Genomic DNA, 21,404 nt, shown 5'->3' with positions numbered 1-21,404 from the left:
AGAGTTTAGTTTGAGAAGTCTACAATAATCTGTTGGGGCAGAACAAACCTGTTGAACTTACAGCTCTACTCATTAGCTGGATCTGAGTGGTTCTGTGTCATGACTTATTGATGGAAGAAATTATGTGCTACTAGAAGAACACATACTGGAAAAATACTCTTTTTTTTTAAAGTTAAAAGTGCATCTATTGCTCTAGTCTGATATTGTTCAAAGAATTTCTGAATGTATAATATCTAGTGTGGACATCAATGGACAAACACTTTTGTGTTGTTTAATCATTACAGTTTGATGAAGAGTTCACAGCTCGACAGGAGGCACAAGCAGAGCTTCAAAAACGAGAAGAGAAAATCAAAGAACTTGAAACAGAAATCAAACAGCTACGAACCCAGGTAATAATCACAGTAAGTTCCACAGTTGAATTTTATTTTATTTTATTTTTTTATTTTATTTTATTTTATTTTTTATGAATTGAAAAGAAATTACCCAGGAGTGTGTTGCCTCTATGGAGGTTTGAAATCTATGTTAGAGTTGTATTGATTTCTTTTTAAGGTAGCATAAACTACTATGGATAGTTAATGGAGGTAGCATTTTTTCAAATAGTAGTATATTCAACATCTGTTACAGATACTTGCTTTATTGAGGAAAAATTTCCTTAGGCTATGAAAAGTTTGAATCTAGCCTGGGTTGTTTTTTCTCCAAGTACTTGTTTATGCTTTAACATTACTTCTGTATGTTGTGCAGAAAGTGATTGTTTTAGAAGGCTTTATACTTGAATTGCAAAGGTGGAAATCACAATAGCTGTGCGTGCACAATATGCATACCTTTCAGCATGTGCATGCAGTTGATAACGACAATTATTATTTTTTTTTTTTAAAACTCTGGATATCAGACTGTAGCCATTTCTAAAATGAATATTACGCTAGCTTTATACAGTCTCATAGGTAAATATAACAAAAAACGCAAGACCTTATGGAAGTGGAAGGTGATACTTAATTTCAGCAAAGCTGACTGTACTTGCATTGATTTCCTCATAAATTTTGCTCACAAGCACCAAAACTGTATTTCCAAGTGATCTGTCTGGGATCACTAGGGAAGCAGAGAGGAGAAGAAATGCTGCCTCTTGAGCCCTCACAACATCTCTTGGGTTTCTTTTGTTTAATGACAGTGAATTGCATTTCTGACAGGCCTTTTATACCCCTTATCAAACCATAGTAACTGTTGGTTCGTCTTTTTGCCTCAGCCTGGCTTATTTCCTACTCCTTCAATATTAGGCAAGGTCTGCCTGTTGCCTTTTTTCTTCATCGTGACTGTTTTAATGCCTATGGTCTCACTTCCTGCTTGGATAATAAGAGGAAAAATAGCATATGGTGTGCCGTAACCTGGTTGTCGTTATCGTGCTTTCAGGATGCTGGTCTTTTGCTGGCGAGATGTCTGTGCTATAGCCTTATCAGAGCACTGGTCTTTGTGTCTTAATGTAAGCACATTACATTGCATTTCACAGTGGGATTGCTTTCATTGTGTCCTCTGCTATCATTACAGTTGGTCTCGTAACTTGTGGTGTCTTACGGTTTCTTATTCTGTTTTCACACACAGGCACTTCTGTTCATACTTCATTCTTACCAATTTTGATGTTTGTTACAAATATCTACAAGACAGTGTTACACTGAAATTTGACAATCTGTTTTAATGAGTTCACCAATTGTTGCATTACAATGCGTGTAGTAGTTCATGGGAAACACGTGCCTTGTGCAAAGCCAAAAATTTATTTTCGGTCCGATTAATTATTAATCCTGTTATATTGATTCTAAGATAGTTCAGATGACCCAGGCATCGTGGTTCATTCACAATAATGGCACAATTAGAAGTGATACACATTAACTTTCTGGTATTTATGCCTTTTTTAATCTAGTGTTATGCTCCCCATACAATATATTGTGGCACTTATTTTTAGATGCACTCAGATTTTTCTCAGATTGATCTCCCCCCCCCCATCTTGCTTCCTTTAAACTAGAAACAGTAAATAATTGCATGGGGAAATAGTATGCAATTCGGATTAAATGGGCAGCCTGTATTACATAATAATTTTGTAGTAAAAAAATCAGTTAGTAGAGGAAATAAAATATGAGGTGGTATGGCAGTTTGTGCATAGATCCTGATGCTGCTTTTTAACAGATAGTCTTGAAGGACAAAAATCTGTGAGGAATTTGTACTAGTCTGGGATCATGTTATCACTACAGAAACCCGTCTGATTGAACATGCTGCTGTGTCTCTTAGTTGTTCCTCCTGCAGCTTATTAGAGTGGACACTGCAATTGCTCTTTCTTCCTATCACTGCAGAAACAACTGCAGACAGAATTAAAAGAAAGCATGATTGCTTTGGGTTATTTTTCCCCCCAAACAAGACATCAGGATAGTTATGAACAACTGTGGTCCCATAACCTCTTGCACTGCAATAGCTGCTTCAGTGATTTCTGTGGAAAGTTTTCCACCAGCAGATCAGTGTTGTTAAAATTCAGCGTGGTTATTGCCATCCCTGATGCCCCAGCTTGCCAGGATATCCTAAATGGGATAAATGTTTTGTGTATTGTTAAGAAATAAAATGCTGTTCTGTTCACTTAAATGTTACTGCTACTATTAAATTTTCTTTTAAAATGGAAACAATTTGTTTTTATAAAAATGCTAGGTTATTCAGTTTACTTGGCAGTTTTATGGTACATGGTATAATCTATTGTTATTGCTTCTCATTTAAGTAGGAGAATGGTGGAATTTCTCACTTTCTTGAGGTATAGTTGACTACAAGGCATCCTAGTTGGTTCAACTTCATATTAAACTTTCTCCCCACCCTGATGAAGAGTTCCTCTTTTTTATATTTCAGGGTCCAGCCCTGACAGGTCAACTGACAGAAGTAGCATCGTTACCTCCAACCCTACCAAGTGAGAATGCGCCACCTCCTCCACCGCCTCCGTTACCTGGTGGAGCAATACCTCCTCCACCACCGCCTCCGTTACCTGGTGGAGCAATACCTCCTCCACCACCACCTCCGCTACCTGGTGGAGCAGCACCTCCTCCTCCTCCACCACCACCTCCGCTGCCTGGTGGAGCAATACCTCCTCCTCCTCCACCACCCCCTCCACTACCCGGTGGAGCAATACCTCCGCCGCCGCCTCCGCTGCCCGGTGGAGCAGCACCACCTCCTCCTCCTCCACCACCTCCGCTACCTGGTGGAGTAATGCCTCCGCCGCCGCCTCCGCTGCCCGGTGGAGCAGCACCACCTCCACCGCCTCCACTACCTGGTGGAGCAGCACCACCTCCACCACCTCCGCTACCTGGTGGAGCACCACCTCCTCCACCACTGCCTTTTGGTGGGCCTCCAATGCCACCAGCTCTTGGAGGTGTTCCTTTTGCTCCCTTTCCGGTGATACCAGCGTTACCACATGGGATGAAGGAGAAGAAAAAGTATAAGCTGGAAGTCGCAATGAAGAGAATCAACTGGTCAAAGGTATTACAATGTTTGTTTTTATTCCCATTCATAAAAAGTGGCTTTTGAGGAAGAAGGAGGTAATGCGCTAGGGTTTACATTAGATTGTTAATAGTACTCATGTTTGGGGAATTCATTCTATTCTTTATCCAAAACATTTCTGATGCAGTGATTGTGATTCAATTGGTATTGGTTTTCAAAGACACCTTATTCTATGGGGTAAGCTCTAAGTGTTTAATGCTGCCAAGAGCCCATAACACCCCATATTCTGGGGCTATCTGTAGCTAAGAGCTCTCAAAATTTTGGCTGATTTTGTATAGAGTTAAGTTCTACATGTTTTCAGCCGTAAAAGATATTTGACTTGCCAAGTGGGCACTTCAAAGGTAAAATGTCTTGTTTAAAGCAGGTTTAAGTTATCAAACAATTAAAATGTTTACTTTATAAATCATGTTACTAGTTTTTCAGAGAAAAGTTGAATTAGTTAAAGTATTGCTGGGGTTTAGGACAGGGGGAATGAATCTTGAAGTAGACAACTGGGTGGAAGACTGTTGGGAAGACTGCCATTTAGGTACTTAGACAATCTGGCAGTTGGCAGAAAGAAGGATCTTGAGTCAAGGCATAACTACAGCTGTTTGCTTAATTGAAGCAGCTGTGTCTGAGAAATGAGAGAGGATGTTGAGAAAGGAGATGTATTAAGAGGTTTTAGTTGAGTCTCTAGGTATAAAATGCAGTAAAACTTGGTGTGAATGGGTACATGGCATTTTGGAAGACAACGCGCAGCAGAACTCTGACTTTAGTTTTGCCTTCTCTGGGTAAAGCTGTGGGAGCCATAAATTATGTGGTTTATGATTATTTTTTTTTCCTTGCTTTCTGAGGGCAGGTTGAAAGTGGATCAGGCTGTTAGACACTAATTTTACATTTGGTATCTTCTCAATAAAACAGTGCACGATTGCTTTGGTTATGACTTCTGTGAATTTATTTTAGAAATGAAGTATGAGTGAAACCACTATGGTGGCAATTCATTGGGTTTTCTAGTTTAGTTTTAAAAACCTTGCATGAAACTCAAAAACTTGACTAGCGTAAAAAGACAAGGGTGGGAAGGCATTGGCAAAAGTATTTTTCCTAATTAAAATAAATAATTCTATACTTACCATGATAATAAGTATACAGACTTAAACTACTAAAATCTTCTGTTTAAGGGAGATGTCTTGACATGAGGTTAAGACTTATTTTAAGATCAGTCTTCTGAACAAATACAGTAATTTACTATAAATTAGAGCATCTAATTAAGAAATGAAGCCGATTATTTTGTGTTCACATTTCTTTTGTTCTTGTGATACGTTCTGGAAGTTTGAAAGGAAATTTGACTTTCATTGCCTTACCTGCCTGTCAATGATAGTTTTACTACAAAACACACTTTAACAGCATTTTTCTTTCTCCGAGAAAGGCAGGTGTTTACCCTGTTAAGACTGTTGCCAACTTATCAGAAGGTTCTAAAGGCAATGATGTTATTAAATATCAGTTTTTATTGTAAGCATTGAAGAAATTTTTACTAGAGTGAATTTTTAGCTATTTAGTTCTGTGTAAAATTATTACTGCATTTGATTTAGCAGTAAGTGGTTTGATATTAAACTTGAGTTAAAGTCATGGCTCTATTAGAATTGTGAAGCCGATGTTCCTTCCCTCTCCTTTACAAATATAGTTGATACTGTATACTATAATGAATTTTTAAATGAGATTCTTGTTGACAGAACGTTGCATTTGATGCTTGACGGATGAGTATCCGAGGAAGCTACCTTAGTTCCAATACAAAATTCTTCTAAAAAAGGCTGTGGGTTGTACATTGCTGAGCAAGAGATTTCTTCCCATGAGAGCTTTGAGAGAATGTGTGCTAAGCTCAGTGGATTTATGTAGTGACAGCAGGAGATGGCAGTAGGTAACTGCTGTGTGTTATTTCTCTTTTGGCCCCGTCGTGAGGGCAGGTCTGAGAGGACATCTGTGACTCCTCTGAGGTATGTGGAGTATGATCGGTGGGTGAATACTCACTGAAATTCATAGTTCTGCAGAGAGTTGCTTGTATTGCTGGTCAGTATCAAAGCAGAGTGAAAAACTGCGATGACCCAAACGAAAAGACAGGGCACCACTCTGTTAGGTGCGGTGAATGTGAATTGTGGCTTTGTATTAAGTTGCAGTATATCCAAACCATTAGGAATAGTTTTAAAGCAGTTTTCAAACATAGATAACAGCATGCTACTTAATGTGGAAACCTTCTTGGTTCATGATGTCTAATGTAGTTGTAAGTTCAGAGAATGCCTGTGTCTGTGTTTATAATGGTACCTGCGGGTATTAATCTGGGATGTTTCTTGCTCGTTTCAGATTAGTAATATGCTAGGGCAGGGTTTTGGCCACTGGGAGGAGCTATGGGACTGCTCAAGTGACATGGTTGGGCACCATTAACTTCCAGTGAATGCGAGCTTCTGCACAGTCTTTACATGGTTATATTTAATCAAATTTCCTTTTTCAAAACAACTTAAAATATAAACATTTACTTGAGCAGTAAACTGCAAGCACAATGTCTGATTTGCAGAACTAACCTGTAAGAGCAGTTACTAGTTATTACTTGTCTCCCAGTAGAATTGGTCACTTTGTGACAAGAGAAGTTATGCAAGTATCCAGGTGTGTGTTTGCATATGTGTTACTTTTAAATCCCTTTTTGATCAGTATAGCCACTGTTTCTTCCATATAAAGGAAATAAATTTGGGGTACTAGATAATTGCATCTATTTTCAAGACTAAACCCATCACATCTTAAAGGCAGCTCGTGGTTGGCAGTTTTTTAGTGGTATAAAATGTGATAGACATATTGAGGTTTGCTGTAGGAAAAAACACATAGATCACCAAATCATCAAGGCAATTTAAAGGAGGACCTTCATATATTGCATGTCATCTGGTTTGAGCTCTAGCTTTGACTTCAGTTAGTTTGACTGGATATCTGCTACTTGTCAAGGTACTAAATCTTTGTACTACTAGCTAGTGTGTGACACTTTCCTTGAAAACCATATTCTATTTCAATAGTGTGTTGGTACCAAGAACTTAGTAAAATCAAATTGTTGACGAAAGTGAGCTGTTAAGTGGCTACAGATGGTCATTGCTGACCATAAGTTGCAATTTAGTATTGAACAACTGTTGAATGTGTAATTTAAATTGCATGCTGAAATAGTGCAGGTTTTTTTGGGGGCACTTCACAGCTGGTAAAACTGTTGGGAAATTCATATGGATGTAGATATGCATCTTTCTACAAAGTTGGGTGGTACCACATTGTCCTGGATGGAGCTGGATGACATGTGATGCCAGATGTTGCTCCTGGCTGAAGATGCTCCATCTTTTCAATATGAAGCTTCTGAAATGCATCACATCATTGCATAGCAATAACAGTCCTTTGTAGACTGTTGTCACTATATTGCTAGGACACAGGATCATGTCCATCGAGCTCTTACATAGCTGATCTACCCTGCCAGACACAACGGAATTTCACTTTTAAGAGTATATGTAAACATGAATAGTCTTAGGGAAACAGCACAGGACTGTGTTTGGAAATCATTCTATTTTTTCCCAAGGGGTTTTTCAGATGGTTCAAGGTAAGTTGTTTTGTATCATTTCTGAATGTATACCGTCACCATGTCAAGGAAAACCTTCCAAGAACTAGTAATGACAGAAGTTTACTGTTGGAAGAGGAACTAGGCTGTCCTCTGATATTTTTGAGTAAGTGATCTTAATTCTTCTTGAGTCTTTCTAAATAAAAAGTAAGCTTAGGTTTTGTGTTCCTCTAAATTCTGAAGTGTTGAATAGTGAAATGGCTCGCTCTTTGGAGTAACAAATAAGAGCAGTATCATGAATGATTAATCCCACTAACTTTGGAAGGAGGAATCTAGAAGGTTGAGATAAAACCTGTGTAGAAATGCATGTCATGTCAATTTATAGTTTCTTTTACCATAAGAATTAATGTTTATACCTTATCTTTAGTACTTTGTCACTGGATTTCGAAGTATTTGGAAATGTGCTAAAATAATCTGAAAGTGTATCTAACAGGAGTAGTTTAAAAACAGGGTTTCAAAATATTTAAGCAGAAGGATATTTAAAATAGTCAACTATGGTTTTAAGGTATTGATTTCAATAAATTTTAAATACATTTGAAACTCTCTTTACTTTTTCTGTCTGTAATTCTTATAATCTGCATATTAGGATAATTGATAACTTCTTTATTGTGGGAGGACGAATTAAAAGTATCGAGGAGGGGGGAAGACTGTAAATCTCTGGTTTCGGTTAATGTGCATCAGTGTGCCTTCTTAGAGCTACAGTATGGTATGACAGTGCTGGAAACTTCAGGCCCATTACAGAGAATTGTAGATGAGGGTGACATTACAAGTAACTGTAGAGAGTGCAGCAAAATGAAATTGGTGAGGGATTTTCTTTTTTTTTTTTTTTTTAAAAGTATAATTCTCAGTGCATTTCCAGAAAACTGAACAGTTTTTTTAGAATATTAACTTTAATGCTTCTGAATTTAAAAGGAATTGTATGGTCCTGCTGTTTTTTTAAAACATCTGTACAATATATCTTTAACCTCCAGCAAACCACACCAATATATTATATTTTTAAAAAGAAAAAATGGACTGTTTTAAGTAGCCTAGTTGTATTATTAAAAAGAAACAAGAATGTATGAGTTGTCATGCTGGAAAAGATGCTCATGTATTACTTTCAGGAATATGGCACTACCCAATGTTTGAATCCAGAGTTTTGGGGTAGTTTTTTTACTTTGAAATTCACCTAGCCATATAAAAGTCCTTTTAGTTCATGTACTCATACGAATCATTTGAATTATACAATTTTGTAACCTTTAAAACCCTTATTAAAAAAAAAGCCACTCCCCCTCCTATGAAATGTTTGTCTGTTGAAGATTTTTTACCTTTGAGTGTCCTTGTCCTCCTTCTGTTTAGAAGATTACTCTCTTCAAAGCTTCCATCATAGTTTTCTGGATTTTTTTAAAACTTTTTTTCCTCCCTTTGAAATGAGCTCTAATGTTTTAGAAATGCATTTCCACCTGGGCTTTTAAGAAAATTTTTTGTGGCTATTATTTCAGTTAGCTTCTCTTATTATCTTTGACTTCCAGATTTTTATATTAACCCCTTCTATCTGTTTGGGTATTTCCATCTGGACTTTTTTTCCTTATAGAATATAGGTTTCATCACAGATTTATATTTTGGTGATTTTTGGGGGTGGGGGGTGGATGGGGTGGTGGAATTTGTCTGCCATTGACAATATCATTCTGTCCTGAACTTGCTCCTCATCTTTGACTCACCACTGCTTTGTCTGGTTAGGATAGTTTCTCTCCTGCAATTCATTTATCTTCTTCATTTATTTAGGCATGTCAGTTAAGCAGGGAAAAATTTCTGCCATACGTGTAACTTGCGCTTTCTACACTCAATTGTCCTTGTTAAGTAATATCTGATTCTAGAGTCAGTTGCACTAGTTTTGTAACTGTGAAACATACTCAGACTACCATCCTGTAAACATATAGAAAAATAAGATTTGTAGTTTATAATACATATTTGTCATTACAGCCAATTTCATTGTAATCAATTATGTTCATGTGTTTATAGAAATAATTTATAAAGTGCACATCTGAACACTGTGTATGACAATGGAAAGTAACTGCAGATGGACACTTTGCTTAAGTGCTCTGGGAACAGTGCCAAAAATCTCCTGCATACTGGAGAAGAGGAAAGTCCCTCTGAACATAACTTTTAAGGAGCTATCATTTTGGGAACAAAATTCTTTCTGTTTAATTTAGTGCCTTTTGTTGTAACTGTCTTCACCATTAGTGTTGGATTAAGATAGTTTTTAAAAATGTCTTACCTGCAGCTGGTGATAAAGCAGCTACACATTAACAGATTGATCATATTGTGAAAGGCGGAGGACCGATGCGTTGCAGTGAAATCCTAGTGAGGCTTACAAGTATAATATTTATAAATTTAGAATAGAATCATAGAATCATTTAGGTTGGAAAAGACCTTCAAGATCATCGAGTCCAACCATCATCCCTGCCCACTAAACTATGTTCTGGAGTACCTTGTCTACGCACTTTTTGAATACCTCCAGGGATGGTGACTCAACCACTTCCCTGGGCAGCCTGTTCCAATGTCTGACAACCCTCTCAGTAAAGAAATTTTTCCTAATATCCAACCTAAATCTTCCTTGCCGCAACTTGAGGCCATTTACTCTCGTCCTATCATTAGTTACTCGATAGAAGAGAGCAGCACCCACCTCACTACAACCCCTCTTCAGGTAGTTGTAGAGAGTCATAAGGTCTCCCCTCAGCCTGTGTATCCTTTGTATTCTTGTGTATCATCCTGAAGTTAAATAGCCCTTGAAAATTAATAGGCATTTAAACAAACTTGTAAACAAGAATTGATAAGACTTTAAAAACAGGAAGAGGAACATATTTTGAAAACAAAATAGCTGTTTTGAACCATACATGAAGAGTAAAATTGGCTTTCAGCTTCTATGTTGCAGAGTACTTTCTTCTTTTAATACAGTATCAAATAAGGTACTGTAATGAAATCTGTGTTTCCATTTTTCAAATGTTTAAAAAAAGTGATATTAAGTATAAAATTATTTCTGATGTTTAAAAAGATAATTCTTCCTACAGACTTAATATTGAGTCACTGAAAGGTCTGCATTGACATATCATTTGCAAATAAGGTATTCCATACTCTGGCAGTGTAACAAAGACTATTCCTTTTACAGTTCTCAAGCAGCAGGGCTGCATATCAGTGGTGAAGAACTTGGGAACTGTCTTGAACATAATCAAGAGAAGGCTAGAACACTTTCAAACCCAGATGCTAATATGTTATCAAGCCTGTTTGGAAAACTTGTTGAATGGGAGAAATATAATAAAAATCATAGCGTGGATAGGAGGCAGTTCATCTGATTATGTTTTGTTCTGGAAGCATCTTTAAGAGAACATAATAGCTGGAACATAACTAAATTTAATTCATTGCAATTATCACAAAAGTCTAGTAGCATCGGCTTTAACTTGACTATTGTAAATACTAGTTATTAACTCTGGAGATGCCATTTTTGTTTCAGATTGAGCCTCAAGAGATAGCAGAAAACAGCTTTTGGGTAAAAGCTGAAGAAGATAGATTTGAAAACCCAGAACTGTTTGCAAAATTGGCGCTTACCTTTGGAACCCAAATGAAAGGTACATTCTTCTTTTACTTTGTATTATGCTTTTATTAAGTTTAAAACTGTGCAATGACAGTCTCTTTTATGCTTTGTGCAATGCTATGGAATTCATATAATGGTTTATAGCAGGAAGATGATTTAAAATATATGTTTTTATTAAGCATAGCTGTTTATTTCAGGAATTGCTCCTCCCTCACAGCATAAGGGGAGGAACCTTTTCTAATAATACCTCTTAAGTGCAGGGTGTGTTGCAGGCTGATGTGAATTTTCTTCAAATTAAATTATAATTAAATTCTAATCCTAAAATTATGCTTATCTGCATTAATATTCCTAGCTGCAGGAACTGTAAGTTTTCAGGTTCTTTTAGATATTCCACCTGTGGAAGGTTTGTTGTGTAACAAAAATTTACTTGCTTGTATCACACTGCTAAATCAAAGTCCTCATGCAGTTGAATCACAAAGCCACAACACTATAATATGCCTACTGTCATGATTCTGGAATATGTGAGATGAAACCATTGTTCTTTTCAAAGTTCTTGTGTTGGTGTCCTTAGTCTTTGCTTTCACTTTTTTTTTTTTTTTTTATATACTATATGCAGCTCTCTTTTTAAGAAAAAAGAGGTCTTTACATATATTCTTCTAATTAGTATTTAAATTTGTGTTGTATAATCTAAGAAGCACACCCTTCCCAAGTTATATACAGTTAAACTGCACTGTTACTGTTATTAGTGAATGATATAAGGTAGTTTTCAAAGGTTTGAACATGTGAGTGCACACTCTTTAAACTGTTTGCATAATACCATAGGGAAGTGTCAGATAGTCTACCGATTTTTATTGGAACACAGTGTGAAATAGGCCTGTTTGACTACTAGAGATAACAATACAGTGAGAATAAAAACCATGCTGGTCTGTCACGTGTAACTGAGGCTGCTCAGTATGTCATGTAAATAACTCTTCTGCTATTGATTTTAGATGAAGAAAATAATTTCTCAAACACTTAATTCTTTCAATGGGAGATACGATGACAATATTTATATCTGGAGTTGGGAATGCAGTTACTAACAACTGAGTATTGGTTATGATTTTGATACTTTAATACTATCCTCAGCTCTTCATGGCTTTCAAATGGTCTTTGAGTAATTCTGAAGCTGCACACAGCTTCTTCAAGTCTTTTCATTATTAGCCATAGTTAATGGTAAATTGATCAGTATTTCATATGTGACCATTTACCAGTAATTTGTTTCAGGCCTGAAGAGAAGCAAGTACTGCTGAAGAACGGTTCAATAACAACTTAGGAGCTAATGAGGAAGCCTAACAAATTAGAGTCCAAGAAGTGTTAGATACTGAAAGAATGAATTTCTGATCTAGCTACAGATCTTATGTCCATTTATCAACCAGTTAGAATATGATATACTTTAGGGATGTGCAGTTCTTGGAGGTGGATGGAGTGAGATGTGTCAAGTGTTGATAGGCCAAATTTGAGTAAGCAAACACACACTTAGGATTTTGAAGTGAATGTATGTACTGACTGTGAGCATTTTTGTGCTGCTGTGTTGTTTTTTTTTTTTTACTTTAACTTTTTGGCTCTGAGAATTAACAATTCATGTGATGCTTTGTATTGTAACCATAGGGAGTCTTTTGTTTTAATTCGAACCACTAGGATGGTCTCACTTCTATCAATTACTTGAGGATTTTATTCCTTCAAAATTAAGTTGTATTGCACAGAGGTTTGTGGTGTCCTGGCTGTTGTCTGAATTCCAGGAATAAGAACTGCAGTTTATACTAATACAGTGTTTGAAAAGTTAACTTGGGTTAAGGAAGGTCTTTCAGAGGACCATAACTTCCCTGAACCATTTCTTGAGTAGATTCCTTGAGTTATTTCTGAATGTCTTTTTCTGTGCTCTTTTGAAACCCCTTCAAAGAGTTAGTCATAGTTGTGTTTTTCATAAGATATACAGTTCTTTCACTGAGAGCTCATGCTCTTTTCAGTAGTCACTGAATTTGAGCCATTAGTATTCTGCTTTTACAGTGCTTCCCACTTTCTGCTCTAAATGTACAGGTATTACGCAGTAATACAAAAGCATCATCTGCAGTAATTTAACACATTTTTCCATACCAAAGTTTGTTAGATTCTTGGTTCATAGCATTGCAGTGAGATTAAAATGACGTGGAGTTCATCACTGGTTTTAGCGTGACAGCAAGACAGGAAGACCTTTAAGGGGAGGAAAGCCCTAGCAGCAGGTAACGCTTACAATGGAATGACACCCTTATTATTGAAAATGGCAAGGTTCTGCCTTGAAGTGAATTCTTTCTTTAGAAATCTGAAGAAATGTTTCTGAATTCCTGAAAATCTTCTTCATTAAAAATGCTGAAAAAAAAATCCTCTTGAAATTCTGACTTAGCTGTCTGTTTCATATGAGAGGAAATTCTTGTTGGCATAGTTGCACAGTTCTAAAACTACAAACAACAGAATTTCTCCAAATAGCTTACTGTGGTGGTAGCCTTGCAGGTATTTTTCCTGTTCTTCCTTATGTTGTTCTCAGTTAGTGGTTGTAGAAAATAACATGCCATAACGAAGGATGAGAAGACTGTTAAAAATGCTACTACGTATTACCCATGATATTAAAATCTTACTTGGCTGGCTTGTAGAGAAAGTCAGGGTTGCCTTTCTTTGAGTTCAAGTTTTTCTTAAAACTTGAAAACCTACTAGAAGTCAAGAAGAGTCTTTAGTTGCAGCACAGGCTCAAATAATTGCATTCCACAAACCACTTTTTTCTGCAACTGCTATTTGCAAAGTGAAATGTTAAATGATATTCACCATTCTTCCTCACCTTTTGCCTTAACAGCCACAAGCAGCTCATTAATCCCCAAAATACTTACTTCAAGTGTAATTTAGGGTCAAATTTCTCTTCTGCTTTAGTCCCATTTCTTGGTGTGGTCTCCCAATATATTACAGGAGAATGATAGAAGAAGACAAATAGGAATGCATTTTATATTCTCTCAAGAGCACAGCCAGCATGTAAAATAAATAAATGGATAAGTGGAAGAAAACTGACAATCGCCAAAAGCAATTAGGATGACTTAGTGTTTACTATCTTGTATTTCATGGCATTTTGGAATGCCAGTGGGAATAGTAACTGAAGTAAAACAAATGATAGTGTACACACTTATTAAAAATTTTTAATTCCATATAGGTTGTAGCAATTAAATTTGTTTAAACCTCTGAATTCTATTGATGATTCTCTGGCACCATGAGAATGGAACTTTGGGGTTTTTCCTCATTTAACATAGTTTTGTTTTAAGGTACTCCGAGAATACCTTAATGTTGGTTGTCACTAATCTATGTGCTGCCTTGCTATCTGAGTACCACCTGTGTTCAAGGCAGGCAGCCAAAGCTGCAGGGAAGTGGTACTTCTGCAGACCAAAAGTAAAGGGAGGTGGGGAGAATTCATAAGAAGACACTTCTGAAGCACAGTTTTCATTAGTTAGTGAATTATTGCACTCATCAGTTAGCTGCTTATAAAACATAAGAATGTTTAATCCCAGAGCACCAGGAATAAAAAGGAATGAACCCTGACTGGTAACATAATAGGTGCAAATTTTTTAAAGTAGTATGCATAAGGCTAGATCTTTACTTGCTACTGTAGCACTAGATATTTAATACTGATGCCTCGTGAAGATGTGGAATGTTTTTAGGTAGGTTCAAATCAGTACTAACAGTCAAACTGCAGTATTTGGTCTGTGAATCAGTTACTGAGCACAATTATGAAAACATCTGTTGTACAGGGAGCAATGGAAACATTAAAAAAGTATTCCCTTTCAGACTTCACAGGATTTTGAAGTCTTGGGGTTTAAACTAAGTTAACTGAGATCTAATTATCACTGTCTCAGTGCAGTGTGGACGGATTTTCTCTACTTTTCTTTGAGAAACACAAGTGATTCAAATAATTTATAAGGGCCTCTGACAAATGGACTCCAGGGCTTCAGATTTTCATTAGAGATCTTAGATGAGTGTTTTGAGCTTGGAACTGGGCTTCTAGATGCAAAGATGGAAACAAAGATTGTAGTCTAGCAGACTATTTTGACAAGTAAATGATATTCCAGGTTAGGCATAATTGAAAATGAATGGACAACTGTGGTGGTCGTTAATGAGTTGGGTGGTATTAAGAGTTGGGACAGTTACTGCATTGTGGGTGGCAATGAAACACATAGATGCATTATCTTTGTGTAGTGGCACAGAAGATAAGAGTAAAAATGGTATTAGTTTCCAGTCAGTTACTTTTTTTGACCTAGTTAATTCTAAGAGAGAATCTGATATCATCCAGAATTTTATTTTGTGAATCATGTGTTGCTTTAAAGTGAAAGCAGTGATTTTGCTGGTGAAAACATGCATCATCCTTTCACAGTTTTTGAGTCACGACTTGAAAATTTCAGGCTCAGTAGTATTTGGTTTGCAAAATAATCTTATCATGCATTGATTTATGTTTTGATATTTAAATAGCAAGAGGAAGGAATTCTATTGAGGTATTGTTAGCTCAACCTTTTCTTAAAACAATTAAATCTTACCTGCAAGCAACAGTCTCTTCGGACAACTTTTTTTTTTAACAAGTAGGATAACCTTTACATAGTGAGGTTTTCTCCTTTTTAAAACTTGTGTGATCAATTTTAAGCTTTGTGTGATCACACAAGTATTTTCCTAATGAAAAAAAAAATCATTTCCAGTTTATGGAGTGTGAAGAAAATGTGAAATAAACTCAATGAACAACCCTCCTTAGCTGGATTGCATCTTATCCTTGTGAGTCTATTATGTGATGTTAAGTCATTAATTTCTGTTAATACACAGTGAAATAATGAGGTGTGTTGTCAACTAAGAATGCCTTCTTGTTGATGTCTTTAGATGGTCCCACTATCCAAATTCTAGAACTAGAATAATTTTTAATTAAATGCATAATAGTAATTTTCTAATGAGGGAAATGTTGTAAAGAAGTTGTCAAGAATTTACGCTTAGTGTATTAATCCAGTCTCGTTATATGTCTCCAGAAGCTTGGGCTACTGCTTTTTGGTGGGGTTAGGGGTGCGTATGTTTGTATTGCCGTAGAATGTTGTTAAAAAAACCAACAACTAAAATGGAGTGTTTAAAATATAGGTTCTTGCCAAGAACACTAGCCTAACAGCAAATCTTTGAAATCATTTAAGCAGGTCATTTTATGTTGTGCAGCTAGAACTGTCTTTTTCTAAATTTTGCTTTTGTCACTTAACTGACATAAAAGTTTATCTTCAGCTACCAGTATAAGGGAAAAGAGCACCATCAGCAGCAGTGTGATGTCTGCAGTGCTTTGTGGAATATGATCTCAAAAACTCCCTATGTTGGTGTTTAATTTTTTTAATATTAAATACATACATAATTGTATGATGAAGTGTCTTCTAGCAGGTAAAAGTAAAGGATTAAAATGTTATGGCTCTGTAGATAAGTCGTGATACATGATATGCTTGGGGCCTCAGATAACTTTGTAATAATGTGACAATACTCTATGTATCAGGCCTGCTGCAATCAAAATCACTTTTCACTGTTTGATTGATAGTCTAATTGCAAAACACTACAAAGCAAGTTAATGCCTTCTCCCTTAAGGATCATGTTAATTTCTGGCTCTTGTAATTTAGGTTGTGTATTTTGCCAGTCAAGAATGATAGTGGTGCTCTGAAGAAATTAATTATGTGTACAGTAGATCTGTAAAGGTAGTAATTAGTACATAATAGTCTGTAACTACTGGGATTGTTCCAGTACTGAATGCATTATCCATCCACCTAACCTCAAGGGAAAACTTCTCGATCAGGGTTCTGTTGCTTCTTTATGGTTAGACTTTTAAAATACAATTCAACAATCATTTTGATATGTTTTCAAAATTGAAATAAGGTTTTAACGGCCGAGTTGTATTTTTCACACTATGGGAGTTTGAGTGAGGAAGAACAAGAGAAATACAAACTTGTACGTAAACCATAATTGAACAAAACGCGAACAAAATATTCTGCTTTTTATTTTTATATGTATAATGTAATAATATATGCATAATATAAAACATATTAAACAGCTTATTAAAATAAAGTTTTGTTTTAGTAATTACAATATGAAAACTTAGGTGGCTGTCCAGTCCTACCTTTGATATCTCCCTCTGTGAACAACTTCTAGGACTTATCTGTAGCTCAGTTTTAAAATATTAGTAATTCATGAAAAATTAGTAAAACTTTGATAGGATTAACTAAAATTTAGTTTAAATTTGTTCATGTTTTGGGTCAGTGCCAGGTTTTAGTATCTCAACTTGTTTTGTTGGTTGAGGAGGAAGAGGGCTGAAATGCGCAACTGAAAGTAGTATGAAAAGGATGTTGGAAAATTTAATAAAGAGCATAACAAACATACCAAAACAGCTGAAGAACAGTCTGGGGAGACCACATTACTTCTGAGGAAGACACAACATATGACATGATGAGGTTAAGAAAAAGGTGATGTTTAAATAACACTAAATACAGTGATGGTAGCAACATCATCTTTTGTCAACATTGTTAATAATGTTTATTTGAAGGTGATAAACACTTTCTTTTTAGGCTATAGAAGTTAGACTGTAAACAGTTGAGGAAACTGTACTTGTACAGAATTGTAAGCAGATAATGATGCTTATCCAAATAAGTTTATTGTAAACATTATAAGGTAAATGTTCTTTTTAAAATTGTTGGAAATAGCAAGGCGACGGGCTCTAAAAGTAGATGAAGGTGGAATACTGGCAGTTACTGTACATAGGTGGTATGATAGACGTATGCAGGTGTTGCACTCAATGCTTTCATGAAAAGTATGCAAACCTTATATGGAGACTTCAACACTTACTTGTACTTTATTGAAGTGTTAAGTCTAATCAAAATACAACAAACACCATTATTCCAGTTTACGCTGATACTAGCAAACAAACTTATCATCCACCCCTTCTTTTTCTGATGTTATGCTCACCCATCTTCTGTCTACCTGAAGAGTGGAGATAAAATGGTGTTGCAACAACTCATCAGCGTCTCGAGTTCTTCACCACAAGTTTTATGGTTTTACAGTGGAGATTTTGCTCCTTTTAAGTCTGCTTGGGGTTGTTCTAGCTTGCTGGTAAAATACTGTTCAAAAGATATTGACTTTTTTTTTTTTTTTTTTTTTACTAGCAGATCATTGACTAGCATCTTCTGTTTGCATTTGTTGATTGGGGTAGCTTATCAAGACTTCCTTCAGGTCTGGTAAAACTTCTGTACTTTATTCTTCTCTGCCTTGAAGTGCTTGGATGACGATGTTCTAATTATAGCGAATTATTAAAACTTGAGCTGCGGTGGTCTTTTGATTGCCACCTACTTTCTGTGGATACATAGCATTTGAGGTCTAAATGTCAGCTGCTTAGACTAGTGACTTAAAGGAGAGAATGTAGGTGGGCTGCTATTCCCTCCCACTTTAACTGTTTTTTTTCCCCTTGCTCAGCATCCACAAGAACACCTTATTATACCTTAAATTTATTTTTTCCATTGTCAAGAAAAAATGCCAGAAAGTTTGAACAACTTAGCTACTTAAGTATTTGAAATTATTCTTTTTCTCCCAAAAGTTTTGTAGTACACCAATATGAAAGATGTAACTGTCTGTATTTAATTTCTTCATGGTTGTTGAACAAATTAGATCATATAAACAAGGAAGATGCAATGTCCTTAGTATATTTTAATCGGGCTTTAATTAAAACAACCCTTCTGGTTTGAACACATTTTGTTGATACTGTTAACATGCTAATTCTGTAATACCCATGTGCAAATAAATAGTGTAGTCTTACTCGTTAGCATCAGGCAGAGGATGTTCACATTATGTTCACATGTGGAAAACCCATGTGCAGTCTTCAGTGAGTTTTCTTTGAGGCCCTTTGCTGCTACTTGTTGAGCCATTGAATGTTCACAATAATTTCTGTCTTTTGAACTTTATTGTACCTTCTAATTTCTATTGTGCAAGGTACCTTTGTGCAAGAAGGGAATGTAGAACTGACTACCAAATCACCTAGTCAGGAAGGGCATTTTAAACCTATGTCTTTTGTGTTCTACATCTGATAGAAGAAAGGCTGATTTTTGATCTCCTGAAGAAAATGGTGTGTAATTTTTTTCCTCCGAAACCAACCATTCTTCAAGGCTGGTGTGTTGTTTTGCAGGGTTTTTTAAAATTTCTGCAGTAACTTACACTCATTCTATTTACAGCTCTGCCAGATACTGAGGAGAGGGAGAAAGAAGGAATGATTGGCTAGTTTCAGTGTAAGTCAGTAGATACTGTTGATTCAGTTGATTTTTGTTACTTCCCCTTGTCCCCCTAGTTAACAGGTATGTTTTTCTGACATGAATTCTATTATTTTTAACCCCCTCTGTGACCAGTTAGTCTGCTGAAGTAGTGTTCTTTCTTTAATCAGAATGAATGTTTTAGCTTCAAACATTCTCATTGAAATAATTAAGTTTGTATGCATGAAATGCATTTTTAGAGTTTTTATTCTGTTATCAAAGTGATGTAATATTTCAAGATTGATTCTATCTCTGTGCAGTGTTCCTCTGTGAATATTACAAAGCTTATATTCACTGTTATTCTTGACTGACAAATGACATTACGAAATATGCATCATTATTCATCAGCCCTTCCTTTTTGCTTGATGTAATGAAATATTTTTAGAGGGGAGAAAAAAGTTTTGTTTATCTTAATTTTCAGCTGTTTTTTAGTGGAGAGATAAGTAGCAGCCAAAGAATGAGGTCAGTGCACCATTAAACTTGAAGGAAAGCTGTTTGCATTAATTCACGTTTGGTACTTACACAGAAAAGGAAAAGGGATTAGTACTTTTAAAAAATGGATGTGAATTTGATATGCTAAGAAGGCCAGATCAAATTCACCAGAGAACTTAAACTTTTACAAGCTTTAAATGGACTCAGTTTTAGCCAAAGTTCTTGTAACACAGCTGTATTTGTAGGTGTGAGACAGCAAGCTTCAGTTTAATAGAGGAATCTCTAGTATTAAGCACAGATATGTTGTACTAGCTCAACTATATGCATTGCTTTGTCAAAACAGAAAGAAAAAACTGCAAACTCAATGTGTTTGTTTCTGGATTACAAACTGCAGGTGGCTCTCTTGGTCTTCTGATTAATTCTAGATGTGTATGTTTGTTTCCTTTTCCTCCTTGCCCTCTCCTTTTCAGAAGTGTATGAATCCAAACCAAAGGAAGATACTGCTTCGCATTGTAGGGTCACCAAATGTTTCTGTGTCTTATAGGAATTTCATTTAGTTAGATCGCGTGCTTAGGTAATCGGTCTTTGTATCTCAGTTTCACACAGAAGTGAAGCAGGCTGGTTTGTTTTCATCTTTCATTGTATTTGAAATTGTTGATCTTTTTCAACAACAGAATAAATTCAAGTACCATAAAGAAGAGTTATTAGTTTGCCATTTTTCATCGTTTCCTTTCCTTCTCAACTGGATTTATCCAATAGGTAAATTGTCAAAGTCAGGGATGGAAAAAGCTTTGCCTTGTTTAAATAAACTGATGCCTGAAATGATTGCCACCTAGCATAGATTTATATATGTGCGTGTCTCTATATTGTATTTTTATGTACATTTTTTAATTTCTAAATGATCTTAGAATTATTTAAATGACGATCACAGTAAATGCATAAGAATATATTTCTTGATTAAGGAAAAAAATATTTGTATATAATTACCAATGAAATAAAAGCTTTTCTGCCCAGAAGTGTCGGGGCAATTTGTGCCAGATAAGAATACCCAGTCCTGCTGTGTTCAAAGTATCAAGAGAAAAAAGGCGGAGAGAAAAAAGGCACATGTGTTCTTTGTATTCAGTTTTGCATCTCAGGTACTGAGGCTTAACTGCAGAAGTTGACTCCTTAATAGTTATACTTTATAAACAAACTTTGAGTAGTTACACAGAGAAGCACGGTTTCCAAACTGACCTTAGAATGATGCATGTAGCTTCGCTGCAGCTGGGCTATTGTTCAGGAGAATCACAAATGAGGTCTCCTAAAAATTACTTGTATGTATGTTCCTGTGTACATTTTGTTCATACGAGGAAGCCCCTGTGCAAATGGTAGCTGTTTGATAGCACCTGCTTCTGTTTAAGGGTGTGTGTGTCTTTTATTTCAAGAGCATCGGTACCCATTTCATTCATCATAGTACAAAAGGACTAAAATGAGAATAGTATTCTGAAAGGGCCAAAACAAACAAAACCTTCCAATTAGGAGGCAATGTTTGTAAATTTTAGTTGTTCATGTTTTATTTCAAATAGCATTTTAGCACACTTACCTTTCAATAAGTTAAATGATTCATTATCTATGTGGAAGGTAATTTGTAACATTGAGTCACAAAGTAGATACTTTATTTTGAAAAACCTTACTATGTAAACTACATGTACTGTTAGTATGACCTACTAGCAATTATACTAATTTGCTAGAAGTAGCTCAGAAGCTGAATAGTCACCCTCAAATTTGTATTTAAAAACCACTGTAATGTAAGTCTCTTACTTGCTTTACTTGGAAGTGCCTGACAGTTCTGTGTTGATTATATATAACACGAATTCTATATGATAAAACACAGTGTTGTATGATGAAATGTACAGATAGGCATTGTTGTATGTATTACTGAGAA

At 35.9% G+C, this 21,404-nt stretch overlaps 1 protein-coding gene across 8 annotated transcripts in view; it reads left to right on the top strand.

Annotated features, from left to right (window-relative positions):
* The window catches only part of DIAPH2 (diaphanous related formin 2), a 266,450-nt gene that overhangs the window by 53,477 nt on the left and 191,569 nt on the right, over positions 1–21,404 (top strand). For all 8 annotated transcript variants that reach the window (XM_069811506.1, XM_069811508.1, XM_069811507.1 and 5 more), the window contains 3 exons: positions 285–389; positions 2,875–3,498; positions 10,623–10,737. In XM_069811506.1, the coding sequence (XP_069667607.1) occupies positions 285–389; positions 2,875–3,498; positions 10,623–10,737 (844 nt within the window). The remainder of the gene's footprint in view (positions 1–284; positions 390–2,874; positions 3,499–10,622; positions 10,738–21,404) is intronic.

Source organism: Haliaeetus albicilla, chromosome 23 (genome assembly GCF_947461875.1).
Source record: "Haliaeetus albicilla chromosome 23, bHalAlb1.1, whole genome shotgun sequence".
NCBI classification, from domain to species: domain Eukaryota; kingdom Metazoa; phylum Chordata; class Aves; order Accipitriformes; family Accipitridae; genus Haliaeetus; species Haliaeetus albicilla.
The sequence above is the reverse complement of the archived record's forward strand: the minus strand, read 5'-3'. Positions and strand labels throughout refer to the sequence as shown.